The sequence below is a fragment of the Coenobita brevimanus genome, chromosome 111 (assembly GCF_032717465.1).
Source record: "Coenobita brevimanus isolate Jiangsu-jjx chromosome 111, ASM3271746v2, whole genome shotgun sequence".
Taxonomy (NCBI): Eukaryota; Metazoa; Arthropoda; class Malacostraca; order Decapoda; family Coenobitidae; genus Coenobita; species Coenobita brevimanus.
This window is the reverse complement of record NC_137064.1, coordinates 1,093,126-1,118,567: the sequence shown is the minus strand read 5'-3', so window position 1 is coordinate 1,118,567 and position 25,442 is coordinate 1,093,126. Positions and strand designations below refer to the sequence as shown.

The 25,442-nt window shown below is 46.5% G+C and overlaps 1 protein-coding gene across 1 annotated transcript in view; it reads right to left on the bottom strand.

Moving 5' to 3' along the window:
• LOC145417881 (potassium voltage-gated channel protein eag-like) overlaps positions 1-25,442 on the bottom strand; it is a 336,066-nt gene that overhangs the window by 104,075 nt on the left and 206,549 nt on the right. The window contains exon 2 of the mRNA XM_080286497.1: positions 2,789-2,889. Within this exon, the coding sequence (XP_080142623.1) occupies positions 2,789-2,889 (101 nt within the window). The remainder of the gene's footprint in view (positions 1-2,788; positions 2,890-25,442) is intronic.

Here is a 25,442-nt window from a genome sequence, read left to right as displayed (position 1 = left end):
GGGTGTAGGGGGAGGGGAAGGCAGTAGGGAGGAGGATGGGGGAGGGGAAGGCAGTAGGGGGTAAGGTAGGGGAGGGGAAGGCAGTAGGGGGTAAGGTAGGGGAGGGGAAAGCAGTAGGGGGTGAGGGTAGGGGGGGCTGAGTTGAATAGAGCAGCATTGTTCCTCTGCAGCTCACGACATTTTCCATTCTTAGTGTTTGATTACCACCACAAGCAACGCCTCTCACGCCCGTACTCTCCCTAACTCCCTTTCCTACGCGATTTATTTTACTTATTACACCTTACTATCCTGTTCTCACGATTTATTTTGCTTATCACACCTTACTATGTTGTTCTTGCGATTTATTTTGCTTTTTACACCTTACGATCCTATTCTGTGTTATATAAATCCTTCCAAGATTGCCATACTCTGCACAAAAAACGTACATCAAAGGGATATTAACCAGCCATATCCAAAACTAAATCGCTAAGGAAGTGGTGTTAGGGAGCCTCCTCAACCGACGAGAATAAGCTCCCTTGAATCCACTTTCTTATATTTCCTTGGATTGTACCTGCTTTTTTGCGATTTTCTCAAGACAGACTTTAAGACCTGGAGGGGTGAGGAAGACGATTAGTAAACCCCTCAGAGAACGAGAGGCCTTTCTTAAGATGAGGAAAATCGTCTGGAAGCAGCAAGAAGAAGGCGGAAATGACGTCAGCCGGATTCAAAGGGTTAATGGCATCTTTTCTTGTTAATGGCAGTTTTTCTTTATCATTTTATTTTTCCTTATGACACATACTTTTGGCTTTTTTTTTTTTTTCCATTTGTCGAAGATCCCTAACCCCCTTTCAGTTCGGTTTATTTTTGGTGTAGTCTGACTGGTGGGCTAATTTGACTAGTAACCAGGGAGACTCATTCCTCCCTCATTATTAAGGCTTACTGATTATCCTGCTGTTTTTGTGATTAGATTGAGAGACAGAGAGAGAGAGAGATTATTTACTGATGGATGGACTGATAGAGGTAATGGATGGATTGATAGATAGATAGATGTAGGTAGATAGATGGATAGATAAACTGATAAGACAGATAGATAAAAAATTCGAATGTATCCACCTCATTTCGGGCATTGCATGATGGTGATGATGATGATAATGATGATGATGATGATGATGATGATGATGATGATGTTGCTGCTGCGGATTATAATGATGATAATACTGATGATGATGATGATGATGATAGTAACGATGATAATATTGAAGATGATTATTGTATGGACGACGGTGATGTTAATGATGATGATAATAATGATGACAATGACCTTGATAATGATGATATATTTCAGAATGCATGAGAAAATTACCCTCATTAGCCCGGAAATTACTCTCAGGGAAATTACAGACGAAGAATGAAATGAATACATGAATGATAAGTAGTGTGTAATAGGGGGAAATTAGGTGTCTTGGAATTGCTGGTTTCTCTCTCTCTCTCTCTCTCTCTCTCTCTCTCTCTCTCTCTCATGCCTTAAAGCCTCCTTGCCATCCACTCTTCTCTTAAGGGGGATGAACTGCTTTGACCGCATTCTCTCTCTCTCTCTCTCTCTCTCACACACACACACACACACACACACACACACACACACACACACACACACACACACACACACACACACACACACACACACACACACACACACACACACACACACACACACACACCATTAGAGGATATTTTGACATTCCCGTGCCTTCATTTCACTCAAACCACTAACTCCAAAACACTCATTTCCACAGGGTATGCTTTCATGTCCCGGTCTCACCACCCATCACATTTCCAGCCCATGTCACCCCATTTTCACACCCATTTCCTTACCCATACTTTTCACCTCACCCATTTTTTTAACTCCCTCTCTGACGGATTTATGGGGCGAGGCAGGTCACGCAGTTGTCAAATATAATCCTAGTTTGCTTTAAATGAAACAATTGGAGTTATTTTTAAGGGATTTTTCTAGTACAGACATCCCTAAAATGGACGCCACTTAAAATTTAAAGACCGTGTAGAGCTAAAAGAGGAAAACGGGAAAGAAAATGGGAAGCGGTGGGTGGGGGTGTCTGCGCTGTTTGTTTAATTATTTTTTTTTTCGCGTCAACCACCTCCTCCATCTTCAGGGTTACATTCCTTATTTTACTGAATCAGGCCACATTTAATACGACCAGGATTTCAGCTTATTTGTGGCCCGTCTAAAATCAGTTATTCGCTCACGTACAACTTTATTTTTTATGATTTGGTTTGGGAAAAGGGAGATATAATTAAGGGAGATGGATGTGGCAAAGAAAATGGGAAGAGAAAGGGAGGGAGAACTAAAGAGAAATGCAGTAACTCACCTCGCCCTTTTTGCAGAACTCGTTGCAGTGGGAGGAAATAAAGGAAAATAAATGAGAGAGAGAGAGAGAGAGAGAGAGAGAGAGAGAGAGGGAATGAAAATGGCAAAGAAAATGGGAAGAGAAAGGGAGAGAAAACTAAAGAGATATGCAGTAACTCACCTCGCCCTTTTTGCAGAACTCATTGCAGTGAGAGGAAATAAAGGAAAATAAATGAGAGAGAGAGAGAGAGAGAGAGAGAGAGAGAGAGAGAGAGTGTATGGAAATGGCAAAGAAAATGGGAAGAGAAAGGGAGGGGAAACTAAAGAGATATGCAGTAACTCACCTCGCCCTTTTTGCAGAACTCTTTGCATTGAGAGGAAATAAAGGAAAATGAGAGAGAGAGAGAGAGAGAGAGAGAGAGAGAGAGGGAGAGAGAGTTAACTCACCTCGGCCCTGTTGTAGCCGGCGATTTTGCAGAAGGACTCGTTGCAGTAGACGATCGGATAGTCCACGATCTGGGCGTTGGCCAGGAGGAAACTGGAGTCGGCTGTGGGAGAGAGAAAAGGGTTAAGAAAGCTCCGTAACACTTCTTCCTTAGCGATTTATTTTGAGGGAATAGGGTTCAGAAAGCTCCGTAACACTTCTTCCATAGCGATTTATTTTGAGAGAAAAGGGTTCGAAAAGCTCCGTAACACCGAGAGAAAAGAGTTCAGAGAGCTCCATAACACCTCTTCCATAGCGATTTATTAGTTCAGAGAGCTCCATAACACCTCTTCCATAGCGATTTATTTTGAGAGAAAAGGGTTAAGAAAGCTCCGTAACACCTCTTCCATGGCGATTTATTTAGCTTATTACACCGTGTTATTCTGTGATGCATAAATCATCGTAATATCACCATACTTTGCATACATTACTTCTAGAGCGATGTTATTCAGTCGTATCTAGAAATAAATCGGTAAGCAAGAGATGTTTGAGTGGAGGAATAGTCTGGAACCCGTATTCTTGTATGTTAAGGAAACTCCCAAACACCTCTCCCCAAGCGATTTATTTTGCTTCTTACCCCTTGCATTCCTCTTCTGTGTCACTCATTCTCTTATCACCATACTCTGCAGACAACGTACAGGATGACATTAGTGTGCCGAATCTAAAAATAAATCGGTAAGGAAGAGGTGTTAGGGAGCTTCCAACCGACGGGAATACGAGGCTGGATGTGAAGTGGTGAGGTGAGGTGTGTGTGTGTGTGTGTGTGTGTGTGTGTGTGTGTGTGTGTGTGTGTGAGAGAGAGAGAGAGAGAGAGAGAGGGGTGGTGAGGTGAGGTGTGTGGATGTGAAATTGTGTGTGTGTGTGTGTGTGTGTGTGTGTGAGAGAGAGAGAGAGAGAGAGAGAGAGAGAGAGGGAGTATCGGCTTGAGTATACATTTCAGTAACAAATTCTATCCACACATCACATAAACTTAACGTAAAGGAGAATATATATGTTCCCAGTATACGTGGAGCCATAACCTTGAGGCAAAAATTAACAACGTTTGGAGTATAAAGTGTATATGTTTTCCAGTTCTGAGCCAGATTTAATAATACTAATTGCATTTTCATCGTTTTATTTCCAGTTTTCATGCACTTTCCATTCATCTATACATTTATGTTTACACTGTACATACATATACAGATTTATACACATATACAGCCTGTACATGGATGGTATTTATGTTTTTTCATATGCATACAAATATATACTGTATATATAGTTACATGCATACACACATTTACATGCATACATACATACATAAATGAATGCATACATACATATATCCATACATAAATACATATATTAATACATACATTCATGCATACATACATTCATTCATTCATACACACATATATTCGTAAATACACGCGTACATACAGATGCACAGAGTATATATTTGGACGTACAAACACACAGGTGGACAATCAAGACTAATCATAGGTAATCGTTACTTTCTGCGAGACAGGTGTTTGTTTTGTGACACACCTGGCCACCCACTAGGTACACATTATAACACCTGACCTCTCTGTCTGTCCACATCTGTCTGTCTATCTGTTTACCTACCTGAGTGCCTACTTACCTACCTGCCTATCTATCTATACCTCTGTCTATCTATCTATCTGTCGGTCTGTTTATCTGCAGTGTGCGGTCAAATAACAGCAGCAACAGTCTCGTTACCCCGAAGTTTCACAAAATTGGACCTGAGCGATTTTTTCCCCATCGTTTCGCATATCTCGAAATTTTTAGTACCTTAATGCACTCTGATGGCTTAGTATTTTACCTTAATGAGCGATATGTTGTTGAAAATTATTAATACGGTTTGTGAAATGGGGCTTAGAGTACTGCATTCGAAAATTCTTCCCTTTTTTTTAATTTCGATTTTATTTCTGCTGGTATATGGGAGGGGTGTGTGTGAGCTGGGAGCAGGGCAGTGAAATGGCGGGGGACAGGGCGACATGGAGGCGGTTTGTTTGTGGCCACTCATAACGGGATTGAGGCGTCTGGCAATAGAGAGATAGATAGATTTCTGTTGGCCTTGCATCCCAAAATTTTACCAGTGTACAGGTGCGAAAAAAATTATCGTCCCACCTTAGTCGAAAGTTTATGATACACTTACGAAATATTCTGAAAATGGCGTAGGGTTTGAAGAGAAGCATTAGTGGGTTTCAGAAGGTATTGTTCACGGTTTCGTTATTTATAGTACTGAATGTAAAGGGTATTTATGGCTGCAGCTGTACACTCGTGGGTTTAATATTTTAGGGGTGCGGGGTGTAATATCCGGATGTTACAGCACCAAAGACATGGGGTGTGGGGAGGTGGAGGGGTGGTGGGGTAATATATTGTTCCCTCTCCTTCCCCCCTCCCCTCCCGCCTCCCCTCTCCCTCTCCTCCCCCCTTCCCTCCCCCCTCCTTCATTCCTACTCCGCCGGCAGACTATGTGGAGCCTTGCTTGCCTGACCCCTCCACCCCTGCCTTATCCCTCACAGTACCCTGCCTAACCTCTCCACCACCACACCACTACCCTGCCTTACCCCTCCACCACCACGCCACTACCCTGCCTCACCCACCCACCACCACACCACTACCCTGCCTCACCCCTCCATCACCACGCCACTACCCTGCCTTACCACATCACGACCACACCACTACCCTGCCTCACCCCTCCACCACCACACCACTACCCTGCCTCACCCCTCCACCACAACTCCACGCCACCATGCCTCACCCCACAAGCATCCTTACCTCACCCTCCAGCCACCACCCCATCACACTCTGCCTCACCCCTCACCCCACCACCACCACTTCACACCATTCTGCCTCACCCCTCCACACCACCTTGCTCACCCCACCACCCCTGCCTCTCCCTACCATCACCCTGTACCTCACCCCGTCACACCATTTTGCCTCACCCCACCACCACCACCACCACTACTCCATACCACCCTGCCTAACCCCACAACCCCATCATCATCTTACCATCACCCTGTATCTCAATCATTCACACCGCCCTGCCTCACCCCACCACCACCACACCTGCCTCACCCCACCACCACCACGCCACGCCACCCTGCTTCACTGTCCCTGGCGAGAGTAAAAGACTGGAGCGGCAAAAAATAAAAAAAAAGTGAGTTGGGGCATCAGAGGAGTGGACGAAAGAAAATAAAAGGTAACTTCCTGTGAGACAGTTATACCCTCGCCCACGTACAAAGCCCTCGCCAATTCCCATTTCGCGCGCCAATTCCTACCCCTCTTCGCCAATTCCCAAGGATCGCCAGGGAGAGAACGACTACAGGAAGAGCAAGAAGAACGACCACAGGGAAAGACGACTAAAGGGACGACCAGGGAAAGGACGACTACACGAGGTGCAAGAGCGACCACAGGGGAAAAACGACAAAATGGGACGACCAGGGAAAGAACGACTATAGGAAGGACAAGAGGAACGACCACAGGCGCAAATCGACAAAATGGGACGACCAGGGAAAGGACGACTACAAGAAGAGCAGGAAGAACGACCACAGAGAAAGACGACTATAGGGACGACCAGGGAAAGGACGACTAAGGGAAGAGGAAGCGGAACGACCACAGGCGAAAAACGACAATAGGAACGACTACATGCAAAATACGACTACAAGGAACAAACACAGGAAAAGCGACTAAAAGTATCCAACAGGAAAAACACCTAAAAACGAGAAACACTGGCAAAACGACCAGAAAGGCGACCAAAAGACGATCATGGTAAAAAACGACTGGATGGACTATCAAAGGAGTCATTTGGGGGTGACGACTACACGAAGGAACGACCAGAGGGAGTACGACCAAAGGAGACGACCAGAGGAGGGTACGACCAAAGGGTACGACTAGAGAGGGTACGACTAGAGGGGGTACGACTAGAAGGGGTACGACCAGGGGGGGGTACGACCAGAGAGGGTACGACTAGAGGGGGTACGACCAGAGAGGGTACGACTAGAGGGGGTACGACCAGGGAAGGGTACGACCAGAGGGGCTACGACCAGAGGGGTACGACCAAAGGGGGGCGATCAGTCTAGGGTACGATTAAAAAGGAGGGGTGAACGACCAGAAGGATGTACGACCAGGGAAGCGACCGTTCTTTATGGGGGAGCATCCAGACTACGACCCGGACCCTCATTTCCGGTTCAGGGTAGTAAAGTTGAGAGAGAGAGAGAGAGAGAGAGAGAGAGAGAGAGAGAGAGAGAGAGAGAGAGAGAGAGAGAGAGAGAGAGAGGCGAAGGACGTAGAGGGGAGGTAAAAATAGGTAGAGAGATTTTATTCAGTAGAGAGAGAGAGAGAGAGAGAGAGAGAGAGGACGATTTCATTCAGCTTAGGAGGGACATTGCCAGCTGGGGGGGGTTTGGACACAGCCTTTATTAACTCCTTCATCACCATCTGGCTCTTCTCAGCTGAAAAAAATCGTCTGGCAGCTGGAGCATTAATTACAAAGATGGAATACGTGTGAATTAATTAATCTGTCTAACTAACCTGTCTTTAATTAACCTGTCTGATTAGTTAACCTGTCTATTTAATTAACGTCTAATTAGTTAACCTGTCTTTAATTAACCTGTCTAAATAATTAACCTGTCTAATTAGTTAACCTGTCTAAATAATTAACCTGTCTAATTAGTTAACCTGTCTAATTACTTATATTTAATTGTGATTGGAAAGTAATTAAAGGTTTGAGTTCATGTACTAAATTACCGAGAGTTGAACGGACAGAAAATTCTCTCTCTCTCTCTCTCTCTCTCTCTCTCTCTCTCTCTCTCTCTCTCTCTCTCTCTCTCTCTCTCACTCTCTCTCTCTCTCTCTCTCTCTCTCTCTCTCTCTCCCCACTACAACCAGATAAAGAGACAGTGTCGAAACTACATTATCAGAGTAACTTCCCCCCTCTCCCCCTTTCTCTCCTCCCTCCCCCTCCCCCTTATCTTCCCCTTCTTCCCTTCCCCCTTCCTCTTATCCTCCCCGTTTCCCCCTCCTCCTCCTCCTTCCCCTCTCCCCCACTGTCCCCCTTCCCCTCCCCCACCTAACAGGATTGTACATTTTTCAGGTCGGGTTGTTCAGGAACAAAGGAAGGGAAGGGGGAGGGAGGGGGAGAGAGAGGGGGAAGAGGAGGAAGGGGGGAAATGGGAGGGTGAGGGGAAGGAGGGGACTAGAGGAGGGGAAGAGGGGGGGGAGGGAAGAGGGGAGGGAGGCATGAGAAACAGGAAGAGTAGGGATGGGGAGAGAGGGGGAGAAAGGAAAGGAGAATAACAGAAGTAAAGAGGTTGGGGAGTGAGGAAGGAGGCTGTGAGAGGGGAGGAAGGTGGGAAGGGGCGAGGAGGGGGAGAGAGGGGAGGAGAAAGAGAAGATAAAAGTGAGGGAAAACAAAGGAGGAGAAGAGAAGAGGAGGAGGAGGAGGAGGAGGGGAAAGAAAGAGGGTAAAGGCTGAATGGAATTATACTCCTCGTGACATAACTCCACGCACCCCTCACTGTCAATAAAAGAAACTTACACACTGCCTGGCCACTTAGCAGCGAGGTTAATACGGCAGGCAGGCAGGGTGGGAGGCAGGCAGGGTGGAAGGTAAGCAGAATGGGAGACAGGAGGGGAGATAGGCAAGGTGGGAGGCAGGCAGGGTGGGAGGCAGGCAGGGTGGGAGGCAGGCAAGGTGGGAGGCAGGCAGGGTGGGAGATTGGCAGGGAGGATGAAAGGCAGGTTGGCATAACAGGAGGTAGGCAGGCAAGACAGTAAGTTAATAAGAGGTTATAGACTGGAATTACCCTCTTACTCCCCCCCTCCCCCTCACACGCACATTCATTCTCACCTTCCCCCTCTCCTTCTCACCCCTCGCCCCCCCCTCCCCAACACCCCATTCCCCTCCTTCACCCCTCACCCCTACTGCACTTCTCACATCTCACCCCATCTTTTCTCTCTCCCCCTGCCTCTCTCTCCTCCTCCCTTCCCTTCCTTCCCATACCCCACCGACCCCTCATCATTCCCACATCTGTCCGACACCCATCACCCCTCTCTCCACCCCTCCTCTTTCCCTCCCTCCTTACTTCTCACCCCCACCCCTCTCCCCCTCACCGAATTGCATCCATAAACGTCCTCTGCCTTGTGGAAATAGCTGCAGTGTGTGTGTAATATTCCTCCGGCGTTTAAGAACTGGGAATGATTTTGGCGATGTGATCCTGAAGTGGATTTTTTTTATTACACTGAAGTCTTCCATTGGTGACCCTGTTATTCGTGGGCAGGGTGGTAGCTCAGGGATGCGTGTATAACCGGGCAGGGGAGCCGCTCTGTTATCTCGTGACACCACGTGAAGGCTCCCCTCTCTAGCACCAGGTTTTTGCTAGTGTGACTGACTGGGGATTTTTGTTTTAGTAACCCCTTCCATATCGAAGTCCCTAAATTTCAGTAAAATCGTCAGAAAATAGCAAGAACAGGAGGTTAAAAAATACACGTCGTGAGTTAAAGAAATGGCAAAAGATCCGTTGCTGTTGTTGTTGCTATACCTCTATAAGTCTTGCCGAACAGACCCGTCGAACACAGGTAAGCAGGTGTGTCTGTGGGGCCGTCCTACAGATATAGTACAGTTCATACACCGTGTAGAGATCCGGCGCCCCCTTGTGGTAGACAGCGCCTCTCCATGGTCGGATCAGGTTCCTTCCCACGGCGAGGTGCGGGGAAATATAAGGAGGTTCTGTTCTCGGGTGGGCGCCGCAGTTGCTCCACCACCCAGAGTACACAGCACCAACACGTGTCAGCACTAAAGCATCAATAAACCTTTGGAATGCTTTATGTTAAGTATATAGCATTTATCCAGCTAACCATAACCCCTTCAATGCATACCAGACGATTTTGTGTAGCTGAGAGGAAACCCTGGACAGCGAAAGGGTCAGTGGGCTAGGAAAGAGGAAGGAAAAACAAGAGAGCAGGAAGAGGCAGGAAAAACTGGGTGGGAAAACATTTGTCTTGATTCAATAACAGGAACTGCGTTAGGCTGTTAGTGAGAGCCAATCAAAGAGGGTAAACAGAGGGGAATTAAGAGGAAAAAGAGGAAGAGAGACAGTGAGAGAACGAAGAGGGGAAGAGCACTGTTGAAAGTCTGTTAATTGTCACCCTAGGTATTTGTCTTTTTACCTGTCTATTTACATACCTATCTATCTGTGTGTGTGTGTGTGTGTGTGTGTGTGTGTGTGTGTGTGTGTGTGAGAGAGAGAGAGAGAGAGAGAGAGAAGAAAAGACAATCACGAAATTAATCCAACCCTATTTCTTCTTCCTTACACTCCGGAAATTCCCTCCTCCCCCTCTTCCCCTCCTTTCCCCTCCCCCACATTTCCCCCAGCCCCTCCTCCCCTCCCCCCACTTTTCCCTCCCCCTCTGCCCCCCTTCTCCTCCCCACCTCTCCCCACGGAGGGTTAAATACGGACCCACCAAGAGAATCTCCCCCCAAAAAAACCCACCTTCCACATTTTCTCATTTCCGGGGAAGAGAAAATATTCCCTGTGAAGCTGGTGATTCTCTCTCTCTCTCTCTCTCTCTCTCTCTCTCTCTCTCTCACTTAAAATCATCCACGTATCTCAATAATTAAAAGAAAAAATATATATATATGTTAAAGGTAAGAGACATCAATTGAAAGCCTCAGGGAAGTAAGAGGAGGAATTTGGGCAGATTAGGTCAAAGGTCATAGAGAGATTGCGTGTGTGTGTGTGTGTGTGTGTGTGTGTGTGTGTGTGTGTGTGTGTGTGTGTGTGTGTGTGTGTATGTGTGTGTGTGTTTTGTGAGTTACATTTCTGTGGTGGTTTTATGTGTGTGTGTGTGTGTGTGTGTGTGTGTGTGTGTGTGTGTGTGTGTGTGTGTGTGTGTGTTTGTTTTGTGGTTTTGTTCTGTGATGTGATGCTTTTTCTGTGCTGTTCTGTGTGCTGTTTTTGTGCTGTTCTGTGCGCTGTTTTCTGTGTTCTTCTGTGCTGCTCTTTGTGCTGTTCTGTGCTGTTCTGTGCTGTTGAGTGCTGTTCTGAGTGCTGTTCTGTGCTGTTCTGTGTGCTGTTCTGTGGTGCTGCTGTAACCCCTGCTCACTTTGGGATATTGGCTGCAAATCGGATCTCACGCTACTCCCGATGGTGATAACTCTCTCTCTCTCTCTCTCTCTCTCTCCCCCCCCCCTGTACCCCCAACCTACACCCTTCCCTCCCTCTTCTCCCCATCCTTCCCCTTTCCCCTCCCCACCCCCTCCCTCCTCTCCCCTTCCATCTTCACCCCCCACACTTCTCCCCCTCCCAACCTTCGATTCCCTTCCCTGCCTCCCTCCCTCCCCCCTTCCTCCTCCCTACACCTCCCCCCTCCCCCCACCTCAGTGCCAAGCCTCCACTTCCTCCATCGTCTTCTTTCATGTCCCCCCCTCCCCCCACCCCTCTTCTTCCTCCTCTTCTCCATCTTCTCTCCTCCTCTCACTTTTTTCCTTTCCTTCCCTCCCCCTCCCCTCTTTCCCATTTTTCCTTCCCTTCCTATCTACCCTTCCCTTCGTTCCTTCCCCCTCCGTCCCTCCCCTCCACCCCACCTCTCTTCTCCCTTCTCTCCAATCCCTTCCGTCTCCTTCCCTCCTCTCTCTCCTCCCCTCTCCGCTTTTCTCCTTCCTCCCATTTTTCTCCTCCCCTCCCCTCTACCCCTCCTCTCATTCTTCCCCTTCCCTCCTCTCCTCCCCCTTCTCATTTCCCTCCCCCTGTCATTCTTACTCCCCTCAATCTTCCCCTTCCCGCCTCTCCTCCCCCAGTCTCATTCTTCTCCCCCTCTCCTCTCTACCGCCTCTCCTTCCTCTCCCCTTCTCCCTTTCCCTCCCCTCATTCTTCCCCTCCCCTTCTCATTCTTACGTCTCCCAATCTTCCTCTCCCCTCCTCTCTTTCTCCCCCTTCTCCTCCCCATCCAGTCTCTCCTCCCCATCACAAACTTAATATCAGTAGCGTTGGTTGTTCTCCCTCCTTTAAGTTCGTATTCTCATAGGTTAAGTAGGCTCCTTAACACCTCTTCCTTAGCGATTTATTTTTGTTTTTTGTATGTGGCTGTTTGATATCCCTTTATATGTTATTGATGCAGAGGATGGCGATATTATAATGAGTTAAAGAATACAGAAGAGGAGAACAAGGTGTAGTAAGCAAAATAAATCGCCTAGAAAGAGGTGTTAGGGCCCTCGTATAGGGAAGCCTAGCCTAGGGACCCTGCGTCACGAAGAGGGTAATATGGGATTGACACACACACACACACACACACACACACACACACACACACACACACACACACACACACACACACACACACACACACACACACACACACACACACACACACACACACACGCAACAAAAGCCACAGTGTTGCCAAGTGTTGCACGTATCAGACCCCCTGTGTGTGTGTGTGTGTGTGTGTGTGTGTGTGTGTGTGTGTGTGTGTGTGTGTGTGTGTGTGCATTATTAGCCGCAACACACTGACCTAGGTTATCCTTTATGTAGCATCCTCTCTCCTTTAACGCATTGCAACAGGCGAATTATTCCGTGGACTTATTCTTGCTGCCTCCAGATGATTTTTTACATCTTGGGGAGGGACCTGTAGTGGGGGAGGGGTTGATGGAGGTTTATTTAACTTAGAAAAAAATCTTCTTGCTGAATATAATCGTCTGGGGCAGGGGTGGACTATGCAATGCGTTTTTGGAGTAAAGTGGTTGAAATAGGAAGGTAAATAGATAGATAGATAGATGGATAGATAGATATAATGAATGTACAAATATGCAGGTAGGCGATAGGTAGTTAGGTAGGTAGGTAGGTAGGTAGGTAGGTAGATGAACATAAGAAGTCCTACAAGAATTACTAAAATACTAGAATATGACAAGGATATATAAAGAGAGAGAGAGAGAGAGAGAGAGAGAGAGCGTAAAAGGTCGATCCTACTCTACCTACCCACCCATCCCTTTCCTCATCGCGAAATACGCAGTAAAAAGCAAGTCATGAGAGCTTTTTAATATCGCACTGTCAAAAGCGAGACCATTATTCGTCTTCTTTGGTCCTCGTCTCTTCTCTTTTCGTCCTCGTCTCTTCTCATTCCGTCCTCGTCTCTTCTCTTTTCGTCCTCGTCTCTTCTCTTTTCGTCCTCGTCTCTTCTCTTTTCGTCCTCGTCTCTTCTCTTTCCGTCCTAAAGCAGCCAAGCTAATCCATGAGATAAACTGAAGGACAAAAGGAAGAATTTTAATGTTTTCGATGCGACGCCGCCGGAAAGTAAGCAAACTGCATTTAAATTTTAAGAGAGAGAGAGAGAGAGAGAGAGAGCAGTACCGACGTCACCCTCCTCATCCTGCCTTGAAGCTGAACGACTGTAAGAGGAACATCCCTGACTTTAATTTGCCCCAGGTGGTGGTGAGTGTCCCCCCCCCCGCTTTCCTGCCCCCCTCTTGCCCCCCACCTGACCCCCTCCACCCTCCTGCCACCCCCCCTTCCCCCTCAGCACACCTCCCACCCCCTCAGAACATTCCCCCTCCCCTCAGCACACCTGCCTCCCTCCTCAACTCACTTGCCTCCCCCCCTCAATTAACCTGCCTCTCCCCTCAACTCACCTGCCTCCCTCCTCAACTCACCTGCCTCCCCCCCTCAATTAACCTGCCTCCCCCCTCAACTCATCTGCCTCCCCCTCAGCAAACACCTGTCTCCCCTTAACACACCTGCCTCCCCCTTAACACCTGCCTTCCCCTTAACACCTGCCTTCCCTTTAACACACCTCTCATCCCCCTCAACTCATCTGCCTCCCCCTCAACACACCTGTCTCCCCCCCTCAACTCACCTGCCTCCTCCCTTAACTCACCTGCCACCCCCCTCAACTCACCTGGCTCCCCCCTAACACACCTGCCACCCCCTCAGCACACCTCCCACCCCATCAGTACAACCCTCTCACTCAACACATCTCCCTCTCAACATACCTGCCACTCCTTTGTGTGTTGCTGAGCCAGTGTACTGTGTTTTGGCTTTGTTTATGTGCTGTGTTGCGATGTTTGCTGTTTTTGCTGTGTTTATCTGCTGTGTTGCGATGTTTGCTGTTTTTGCTGTGTTTATTTGCTGTGTTACGGTGTTTGCTGTTTCTTCTTTGTGCACATTTCTTTAGCTTTCATAAGTGTGAGGGTATTTTTCCCTGTTTCTCCTTCCCCTCGTCCACAACAGAGCTACTTCCCTGAGTGTTGCTGGTGGGTGTTGTGTTGCTGTGTGTGCCGTGTGTTGCAAATTATTTTACCCTGTTGCCTCTTCGTCTTCGTGTTTTTCGTTCATCAGCTTGTGTGTTCTTGTGTTCCTATAGATCATGTTTTCCTCTCCTCCCCTTCCCTTCAACACACATGCCCTCTTGTGTGTTGCTGTTTTGATGGTTCTGTGTGCTGTGTTGAATAGTGTGATTGTTTTGTGCTTTTGTGTTGCGTTGATGTCATGTCCGTATTTTCTCAGGTTTTTGTTCCATCCCTCTTCAAGAACCTGCCCTCTTCCTTCCATCTTGTGTTGCTAGTGAGTGTTGCGCTGCCTGTGTCTTGTGTTGCGGATTCGGTGTGTTGTCTCTGTGTGTTTTCCTGTGTTGCTGTTGGGTTCTGTTTTTTTCATAAGTGGTGGGGTTGTGTGTGTGTGTGTGTGTGTGTGTGTGTGTGTGTGTGTGTGTGTGTGTGTGTCTCTCTCTCTCTCTCTCATCCCTACCAGGTGTTGAAGGACCTTAGGGATAAATAAAGAGGAGGAGGAGGAGGAAGAGGAGGAGAAGGAGGAGGAGGAGGAGGAGGAGGAGGAGGAGGAGGAGGAGGAAGGTAAAAAGAGAGGAAGGACATATAGGAGGGATTAATTGTGATAAGTGAGATGACAGGGGGATGAAGCAGTGAGAGATAGATCGATCGATAGATAGATAGACAGGTAGAGAAATAGATAGAAAAGCAGATAGATGTATACAGAGAAAAAAAATATATAGCAAAATAGAAAGAAGTATATCTGTCTATCTATCTATCTATATATCTGTCTATCTATCTATCTATCTATCTATCTATGTGTCTATCTATATAAAGGCGAAAATGGCCAGAGAAGAGCGAGAGAGGGGGACAATGAGATGATCAGGAGAGGAGGTGAAGATTACGAAGCTGGGATTTGAGGTGCATGAGGGAGAGGGGCGTGGGGTGGCGGTGGCGGTGGGGAGGGGGGATATTGGATGGGATTTGCGAGGTAACTGTGATTGGGGTATATGAGAGAGAGAGAGAGAGAGAGAGAGAGAATGAAATCGTCTTGTGTTAGATGGAATTAGATACTAGAGTTGCCTTGAAAATGAGAGAGCCTGAGAAGAAATAAATCGGTAAAAAATTGGTGCTTAGGCCGCTGTTCTCGTCAGTTGAGGAAGCTCCCTAACACGTTTTCCTAAGCGATTTATTTTGCTTATTACGCCTTACTGCCCTCTTCTGTGTCACATAAACTCTTCCAATATCGCCATAATCTGCTTAAATAACGTACAAAAGGATATTAACCAGTCACATCCCAAAATAAATCGCTAAGGAAGAGGTGTTAGGGAGCTTCCTTAAGTGACGAGAATACAAGCCTCATTAAGTGGCTTTGGGGATAAATAACATGGGGAAATTATAGGGTGTAATATACGGAATAAATCGCTAAGGAAGTGGTGTTACGGAGCCTCCCAAGCCCACGAGAATGCGTCCCCAACTGTATGCGTCCTTGAGGCAGGGTGGCGTGGAGTGGTGTGCCCCCCCCCTTGGAATAAAGCGCTCCCTATGGACTTACTAATATACTGGCTCTACGTGCTGAGAGAGAGAGAGAGAGAGAGAGAGAGAGAGAGAGAGGAAGGTGCTGGGCAGGGCGATAGGGTAATACAGAGAAATATTGGGAGAGAGAGAGAGAGAGAGAGAGAGAGAGAGAGAGAAAGAGAGAGAGAGGAAGGTACTGGGCAGGGCGATAGGGTAATAGAGAAATATTGGTAGAGAGAGAGAGAGAGAGAGAGGAAGGTACTGGGCAGGGCGATAGGATAATAGAGAAATATTGGTAGAGAGAGAGAGAGAGAGAGGGAACGTGTGCCTGATTTACGTCTAGTGCAAGGCAAGAAGCAAAAGGAAGAAGCGAGAGAGACGTGCATGATAGAAAAGATCAAAGTTGAGGAGGAGGAGGAGGAGGAGAGGAGGAGGAGGAGGAGGAGGAGGAGGAGAAGGAGGAGGAGGAGAGCAATATTGAAGGAAAGAGGGAGAGGGAGGGAAGAGATAAACGAGGAGAGGAGAGGAAAAGGAGAGGAGGCGAAGAAGGGAATGAGGAAAGGAGGGAGGGGGTAAGTGAAGAAGAATTTGAGAGAGAGAGAGAGAGAGAGAGAGAGAGAGAGAGAGAGAGAGAGAGAGAGAGAGAGAGAGAGAGAGAATAGTGGAGGAAAACGCAGGAGGGAGGGAAGATAAAACAGAAAATACGAGAAGGAGGAGGAAAACATAAAGGAACTGTGGAGGAAGGTAGACGAGGAAAGAAAGAATGAAAGAAAGAAAGAAAGAAAGAAAGGAAGGAGAGAAAGAAAGAAAGACAGAGGGGAGTAATGGAAAGGAAGGAGAAATAAGAGAGGAGAAAGAGAATAAGAGAAAAAATAAAGAAAGAAAAATGAAAAGGAAATAACTGAGAGAGAGAGAGAGAGAGAGAGAGAGAGAGAGAGAGAATGTGTGTGTGTGTGTGTGTGTGTGTGTGTGTGTGTGTGTGTGTGTGTGTATGTGTTAATCAGAGTGAAGGGAATAAATCAAAGGCTTAAGAAGTGAGGCTGAATAGGAAGAGAGAAATTGAGTGAGAGAGAGTTGCGTGCAGGGGATGAATATTGAGTGCAGAGCTAGACATTGAGTGAGAAGCTCGCAAAAAAAGTTGCGTGCACTGGTTGAAAATGAGTCAAGGGACCAATATAACGTATGGAATAATTGCGTGCATGGAAAAATATTGAGTGCAAGAAGAAAACGATTGAGTGCAAAGAATTCAGATATTGAGTGCAGGGATCGTAAACATGAAAGGGAAAGAAAGCATTGAGTGCAAGAAGAAATGAGTGCAAAAGAATACAAACATTGAGTGCAACGGTATCAGATATGGCGTGCAAAGAGAGAAATTTGAGTGCGAGGTGAAAGAATTGAGTGCAAAGGTAGAAGTATGATTGCAAAGGAAAAATAAAGAAAATATAAAGAAAATCAAGAATAAGTTGAGTGCAGAGAAAATATTGCGTGCAAGCGAAAAATTTTGAGTGTGAGAGGCGACTAGATTGAGTGCGCGAGAGGAGGGAAGGGAAAGATGCAAGCAATATGGAGTGGGGCGTAAAAATGAGAGAGAGAGAGAGAGAGAGAGAGAGAGAGAGAGAGAGAGAGAGAGAGAGAGAGAGAGAGGCAGGCGAATAGACGAAGTTATGATGAATTTAAATGAATATGTAAAGTCAAATATACAGAGAGAGAGAGAGAGAGAGAGAGAGAGAGAGAGAGAGGGAGCCGAAAGAAGCAATTTTCCTGAAGTGCAACTCTGGTAAAGGGTCAACACTTCCCCCCCTCTCTCTCTCTCTCTCTCTCTCTCTCACACACACACACACACACACACACACACACACACACACACACACACACACACACACACACACACACACACACACACATTAAGAAAAGAAATGTGTTTGGAAAGCTGTTGAACATTTTGCAGGTGAGAGAGAATTGGGAAGAAGAAAGAGTGTGGCCGGGCAGAAAATGAGAGGTGGGGCTGGATCCTGGATCGTTTAATGGAGGGATGGAAGGCTGGATGATGAGAATGGATGGTTGGATGGTTTGGAAGAGGAAGAGACTGCTGGGTTTTGGTATTGAAGGCGCTGGAACTGGTGTACGATGGATGGTTGGAAGGTTCTGTGGTGGACTGGAAAATCCTGGAACTGGAGGGATGCAAGGTTGCGTGGTGTTACTGGAAGGTTGGATGGTTTTGAGGATGATTTGGAAGAGGAAGAGACCCCAGGATTTTGGTATTGAAAAGCACTGGGAGAGGTGGAGGATGGAAGGTTGTGAGTTGTTAGTGGATGGTCGGAAGGTTCGGAAGTAGAGGACTGGAAGATGCTGGAAATGGAAGGTTAACTGGAAAGATGAAAGGTTTCGAGGTGTAACTGGAAGGCTGGAAGGTTTGGGAGAGTAAGACTAGAGGTTCTAGGGCTTTAGAAATGGTTGAGGATGGATGGTTGTGAGTCATAAGTGGATGACTGAAAGTATCTGAAATGGATTATTGAACGATCCTGAAGTGGAAGGCTGGAAATGATGGCTAAATGATGCTGGAAGGTGATGCTGGAAGGTTGGAAGACTGGAAGTTTCTGTGGTAAAGCCTGGAATGAGTCATGGAAGGCTGGAAGAGACTGGAATGGTAGGCTGGAAGGTTTTTAGATAGGAAAGATGCCATTTATCTCTCCTTATTGATCCCATATCCTTCCATTAATTTTTACAGTTTATTGATGATGATGATGATGATTATGGTGATGGTAATGATGCTGATGCTGATGCTGATGATAGTGATGATGATGATGATGATGATAGTGGTGGTGATGGTGGTAGTAATGAGGATGATGATAGTGATGGTGATGATGATAATAATAATGATAATGCTTTTCCTCTTTTGCTTTCAGGTACGGAGACTTCAGGCCGAAACTGTGAGTGTATATATATTTTTTTCTTTAAGGCCCTGTTCCTTTATTTTCATTCTTATTCATATTCTTATTAATAATCGTTTTGATAAACTGGACGGATTTCCATGAAACTTGGTAGAAGAATGGACCTTGGCGCAGAATACACTCCATTAAATTTTTGTGTGGATCCGGATAAAGGCGCGGATCCAGTTTTTTTTTTTTTTTTTCACTTTCTTTAACATTGCGAGATAGGGCGGTGGCGGAGGTATGGGCTCTACTGAGTGCCATTCGTTATTAGTTATTATTATTATTATTATTATTATTATTATTATTATTATTATTATTTCTTCTAACGCCCCCTCTATTGCCATTCACCCATTCCCATTTACCCATTAATTTACCCCACCCCTCACCCACCCATTTATCTCCCAGTGTAGTGCAGTGTATTTATATTGTTTACCATTAGGACCCACTGGTAAATAATGAAGCCCTGTTAACCAATTTATCACTCGCTTTGAATTTATTAGGCCTGGGCACAGTGAAAGCCCTCTGTTCGGTGCCGTCATGGAATTTTGGAATTTTGCACGGGAGGCCATTATTACTGTTAATTGATGTGATTAGCGGGGGACATGTGGGCGTGGGGGAGGTGGGGAGGGGGTGCGGGTGTGGGGAGGGCAGGGGACAATGTGGGAGAGGTGGGGAAGTGGCCTGTGGGGCTGTGGGAAAGGCAGGAGGCAGTGTGGAAGGGAGGGATGGGTGGGGGAGGGGTTGTGGGTGTGGGGAGGGAGAGGTGGGTGAGGGGATGGGTGTGTGGGGAGGCAGGGGGCAATGTGAGAGGGGGAGAGGTAAGGAGGGGAAGGGGGTGTGGGGAAGACAGGGGGCAGTGTGGGGGTGAGGTGGGGAAGTGGCTTGTGAGGATGGGGAGGGCAGGGGGCAATGTGAGTGGGGAGGGAGAGGGGCCAGTGTGAGTGGGGATGGAGAAGGGGCAGTGGGTCTGGAGAGGGGAGAGAGGAGTAGTGAGGGTAGAGAGGGGACAGTGTGAGTGGGGAGGGGGAGAGGGGAAATGGGGATGGAGAGGGGAGATGATGGGGTGCGAAAAGGTGACGGGGCAGTGGGAGTGGGAGGTGAATTGGGGGTGGGAGGGGGTAATAGGGGTTGGAAGAAAGGATAGTGGGGGTGGGGAGAGGGGGCAGTGTTGATAGGGAAGGGGAGAGGGAGGGGGGCAGTCTGAGAGGGAGAGGAGAGGGAGGGATTACTAGGTGGGGAATAATTACATAAATATTGAGATAGAAAGATACAGGCAGATATAGATAAGTATATAGATAGAGTGAAAGATAAATATATATAAACAGATGGATGTTTTTATCGGATACGTTTTATATTACACACACACACACAAACACACACACACACACACACACACACACACACACACACACAAAGCAAAAAACGTGTTGGGTTTATCTCGTGGAACCACATGGCTTTGTTTACTTTAGCCTCCATCCCCTCCCTTACCCCCCCCCATCTCTCTCTCTCTCTCTCTCTCTCTCTCTCTCTCTCTCTCTCTCTCTCTCTCTCTCAACTCCTGCATCTTTCTCCTCATCATTTTCCTTATTAATCGCAATCCATTCCCCTCACCGCTTTATCACACTCCACTCTTCCACCTCACCCAGCACTCCACATAACATCCACACACTTCCACCCCCTCATTCACAATATCTATCATACACAACATCAACCTCTAGTGCATATTCGTGCCACCTTCAGACGATTTTGTTCCACTGAGAGGACCCATTTCTCGTGAGGAGGTCAGTGAAAGGTATAATTAGGTCTGTAGTTTGAGAAGCCTCTTGTAAGCTGAGTAAAATCGTCTGGAGGTAGCAGGAATGACACAGATTACGTCACCACCTCACTCCACCCCACCAGCTCACCCACCCCATGCCTTCCCATTCAACACCCCATCTCACTCCACTCACCATCCCATCCCACCCAAGCCCACTCACCACCACATCCCACCCCACTCACCACCTCATCCCACCCCACTCATCATCACATCCCACCCCATTCACCATTTCATGCCACCCCACACACCTCCCCATCCCACCCCACTCATCACCACATCCCACCCAATTCATCATTTCATCCCACCCCACTCACCACCACATCCCACCCCACTCACTACCACATCCCACCCCACTCACCACCACATCCCACTCCACATACCAGCAGTTTTAGGTACCGTACGAATGTACCCTGACTCCACTTTGCCAAACTCTGAAGCGACCTGTTCAAACTTAACCTATATATATATATATATATAGGCATCATGCATGCTTACTCTGAATAACAGCAAGATGCCTCACTCAAGCAATCTCCATCTCCCCCACCTTCCCCAGCAGCAAGCGTTCTTCTCCCCCGTCACCCTCCCTCACCCACAATACGTCTGCTTTAATCTTGACCCTGTTTTTGGCCGTGACACCCTCTGCTTTAGTGTAGGGCTGAGGCACCTGAATAAATAAATAAAGAAAGAAACAAAAATAAACAGAGTAAAATCGTCAGTAGGTAACAAGGATAACGAAAATAAAGGATAAATTTTGCATGACCATATAGATTTCCCCCCTAATTAGTTTTGGAGATTTAATACATCTTCTGTAGTGATTTATTCTGCACATTACACCTTACATTACACCTTACATTCACCTGCACAGTACACCATAATATCCTGCTGTATATTTTTTATGCCAACCATATCGATATTAAAAACGATATAAAAACATGCAAGGGAATGGGAAGGGGGGTAATAAGCTAAATAAATCGCCAAGGGAAAGGTGCTGAGGAACCCCCTATATCACCTGGAATACTGATCTTCGTCTTGGCTGAGGGAAAGAGGATAGGGTTGATCCGCCTTTTTGTAGATGAAGGAAATCGTCTGGTGTTGACAGAATAGTCTAAAATGGACGAAATTATCCTGTGTTTGGCTACCCGTGAGAGAGAGAGAGAGAGAGAGAGAGAGAGAGAGAGAGAGAGAGAGAGAGAGAGAGAGAGAGAGAGAGAGAGAGAGAGATTGTGTGTGTGTGTGTGTGTGTGTGTGTGTGTGTGTATCAAATATTTTCATCATTTGTGCAACAGTAAGTCAATTTGCGTATATTTACCGCGCCAGTGACGAGTTATGATTTAGTGGCGAACGCTCCGAACCGATACAGTGTGTAGAATAAATGTCTTTGTGATGATGATGATGATGATGATGATGATGATTCTTAGGGACCTATAGGAGTAATGCATATATTGGTTTTGCTACTATTCCTTTATGCTGGTGTGTAATAAGGTCTAAAATGATGATGATGATGATGATGATGATGGTGGTGGTGGTGGTGATGGTGGTGGTGTGATGTGGACGTTATAAATGATGATGAGGATAAGGATAATGATGATATCGTCGATGATGATGATGATGATGATGATGATGATGATGATGATGATGATGATTGGGCCCTAATCCAAATCATCCATGTCGCCTTTTTTATCGTGATCAACTCGTGGATTGGGCGTTGGGTAATAGATAAATAGATAGACAGTTAATCCAAATCCACGCCTGATTAAATACAAATATATAGTTTAATTTAACATGGTTGGGGTGTTGCACGGCTGTTATGCAAATGAGAAATGTGTTCTGATTTGTGTTGATGTATGAGTGAGGCTTTGTGTGTGTGTGTGTGTGTGTGTGTGTGAGAGAGAGAGAGAGAGAGAGAGAGAGAGAGAATGACGATGATATTGTTGTTGGTGGTGGTGGTGATGGTGTGTGTGTGTGTGTGTGTGTGTGTGTGTGTGTGTGTGTGTGTGTGTGTGTGTGTGTGTGTGTGTCAGTACCTCCCCCCGTCCCATGGGGTAAGACACGCACACTTAAGCTTTTAATGGCTCGGTGGATTACTGGCCTCAGTCTGTACTCACACCCCTCCACACTCTTCCACTTCCCTTCCACAGACCCTTCCACACTCTTCCACACCCCTTCACACTCTTCCATACCCCTCCACACTCTTCCATACCCCTCCGCACTCTTCCACACCCCTCCACACTCATCCACATACCTTCCACACTCTTCCACACCCTTCTACACTCTTCCACTTCCCTTCCACAGACCCTTCCACACTCTTCCACACCCCTCCACACTCTTCCATACCCCTCCACACTCTTCCACACCCCTCCACACTCATCCACATACCTTCCACACTCTTCCACACCCTTCCACACACATCCACATACCTTCCACACTCTTCCACTACTGCTCCACTCTCTCTCTCTCTCTCTCTCTCTCTCTCTCTCTCAGGCCTCTGTTTCTGCCCCTGGGTGAAACAAACTATGCCCGCCAGTCTGACCGGCAACAAACTTGATCTCGGGTTTATCTGGTTGCGAGTTGAGTGAGCTAACCAATGCATCACCACATCATCCACCTTCCCCTTCTCCACTTAATTCCCCCCTTCTCTCTTTTACTCCACTTTCATCCACTCGCTCACTCGTTCATCTCCACTTTCTCCACTTAAGGATGTGATCAGAGAAATGGTGAGAGAAAGGAAGAAATTTAGAAGGAACGGAGAGAGAGAGAGAGAGAGAGAGAGAGAGAGAGAGAGAGAGAGAGAGAGAGAGACAGACAGACAGACAGACAGAGACAGAGAGAACAGAAGGAGGGATAGAAATCGGAGAGAAAAGACAGGGAGAAATCAGCTGAGAGAGAGAGAGAGAGAGAGAGAGAGAGAGAGAGAGAGAGAACTGAAGAAGGGAGAGAAATGGAGAGGAAAGAAAGAGGGAGAAATCAGTGAAGTGGAGAAAAAGGAAGTGAGAGTGAAAGAAAGAGAGAGGGGAGGAGAAACAGGAATAAAGAGAGTAAGCAAATTGGAGCGGAAGGGAGAGAGAAAGATAAGAATGATGAACAGAAGGTATAGGAAAAATGTGAGAGAGGCAGAAGGAGGAGGGGAAATGGGTCATGGAGAGAGAGAGAGAGAGAGAGAGAGAGAGAGAGAGAGAGAGAGAGAATAAGCAAGAGAAGCAGATGAGGAAGATGAAGAAGAAGAAGAAGAAGAAAATGAAGGAGGAGGAGGAGGAGGAGGAGAAAAAATAGAAAATGAAGAAGAGAGAAATTGTGAGAAAGAAGATGAGAACCAGAACGAGAAAGAGATGAAGAGAAGGATAAGACAGAGGAGAAGGGAGAGAGAAGACTTATGGCAGGGGTGGGAATTGCAAGCAGATCGGATGAGAGAGAGAGAGAGAGAGAGAGAGAGAGAGAGAGAGAGAGAGAGAGAGAGAGAGATTTTTTAGTATTCTTCCATCAATATTTTTCCATCTCTTAGCCCTATCACGCTCAAGACAACTCCAGTATCAAATTCCAGCTTACTTCACACACTTTATTAATTCCGGTGAGCTATAGGACGCAAAAGTACTAAAATTCTCTTTACTAGCCTCAAATTCCACCCTATTAATTAAGCATCATATTTCCCCCTTACTACTACCTCCATAATACCATCTCAGAAGTTACGATATCGCATTTTTATTCCCTCGCAGCTTACGACATCGCGTGGGACTTGCGATATTGCATTTTTCCCTCTTACTACGTTCTCCGTATGGCGCCAAGTTCCTGTCTAGACCTTCATTAATTTTCCCCTGCCTGTTAATGCTTTTCGTACCACACACACACGCGTCTGGTCGTTTCTGTGTGTGTGTGTGTGTGTGTGTGTGTGTGTGTGTGTGTGTGTGTGTGTGTGTGTATGTGTGTAAGAAAATTCACGAAGCAAAAGAACTGACGAACATAGAGACGGATGGATAATCTCTCTCTCTCTCTCTCTCTCTCTCTCCCTCCCTGCCTGCAGTTCCCTTCCCTCTCATAATTCTTTTCTCCATCCCTTCGTCTTCAATTTATATTCCTTTCCCTTTCCTCCTCTCTCTCTCTCTCTCTCTCTCTCTCTCTCTCTCTCTCTCTCTCTCTCCTGGACAATATCTTACCCCATCTTTGAACAGGAAAAGAATTCGTGATGATGATGATGATGATGATGATGATGATTAGGAGATTAAATTAGTGGTCAAGAGAAGAAAATGATGATAATGATGATAATAATGATAATGATGATGATGATGATGAATTTTAGATTATATTAATGTTGAAGAGACAAATGTGTTAGGTCAAATATTCGATAATTAAACCCCTTCAGCTCGAGTACATCAATTTTTTTTCATTTTCTAGTCAGCTATCATTTGTGTCTTCCTTTTCACTTAGAGTACGAGTCGCAGTAGTCAGTTTACCATGCAGGTCCCTAATTTTACTTGTGGATGAACAGGGTCAAGGAAGGAACAAACTGAAGCCACCAGTCTGATCGGCCTGAAAATCGATCCCGGGTTCTTCCAGTTGCGAGCTAGAAGTGCTAACCAATGCATCACGTGCTGCCCCTGGTTCTAAATTTGCAGTGGGGGAATAAATAGGAAAGATATATGCTAGGGTGGAAGGCATTGATAAAGGAGAATTTTCACATCATAAATGATAAATGGGGACAAGATAAATAGGCAGGATACACGTTATAAATTGGCTGACGGGGAGAGAGCACTGGAGAGCCTTTGGGAAGTGTTTAATTTCAGAAAAGAATTTAGAAACATTACACTGAGGTGGTTTGGACATGTGGAGAGAATGGAGAATGAAAGACTAACTAAGAGGGTGTATGTAGGTGAGGTGGAGGGAGGGAGAGGGAGGGGTAGACCGAGGATGAGGTGGAGGGATGGAGTTGAGAGGTATATGAGGGAGGGAGGGAGTGAGCTGGGGGAAGGGTAGTCAAATGTGGGTGACAGAGCGACTTGGAGGCGTTTTGTCTGCGGCCACCCTTTGCGGGATTAGGGCGTCGGGCTATAGATAGATAGATAGATAGACTAATCTTCCAAAAACGAAATAAA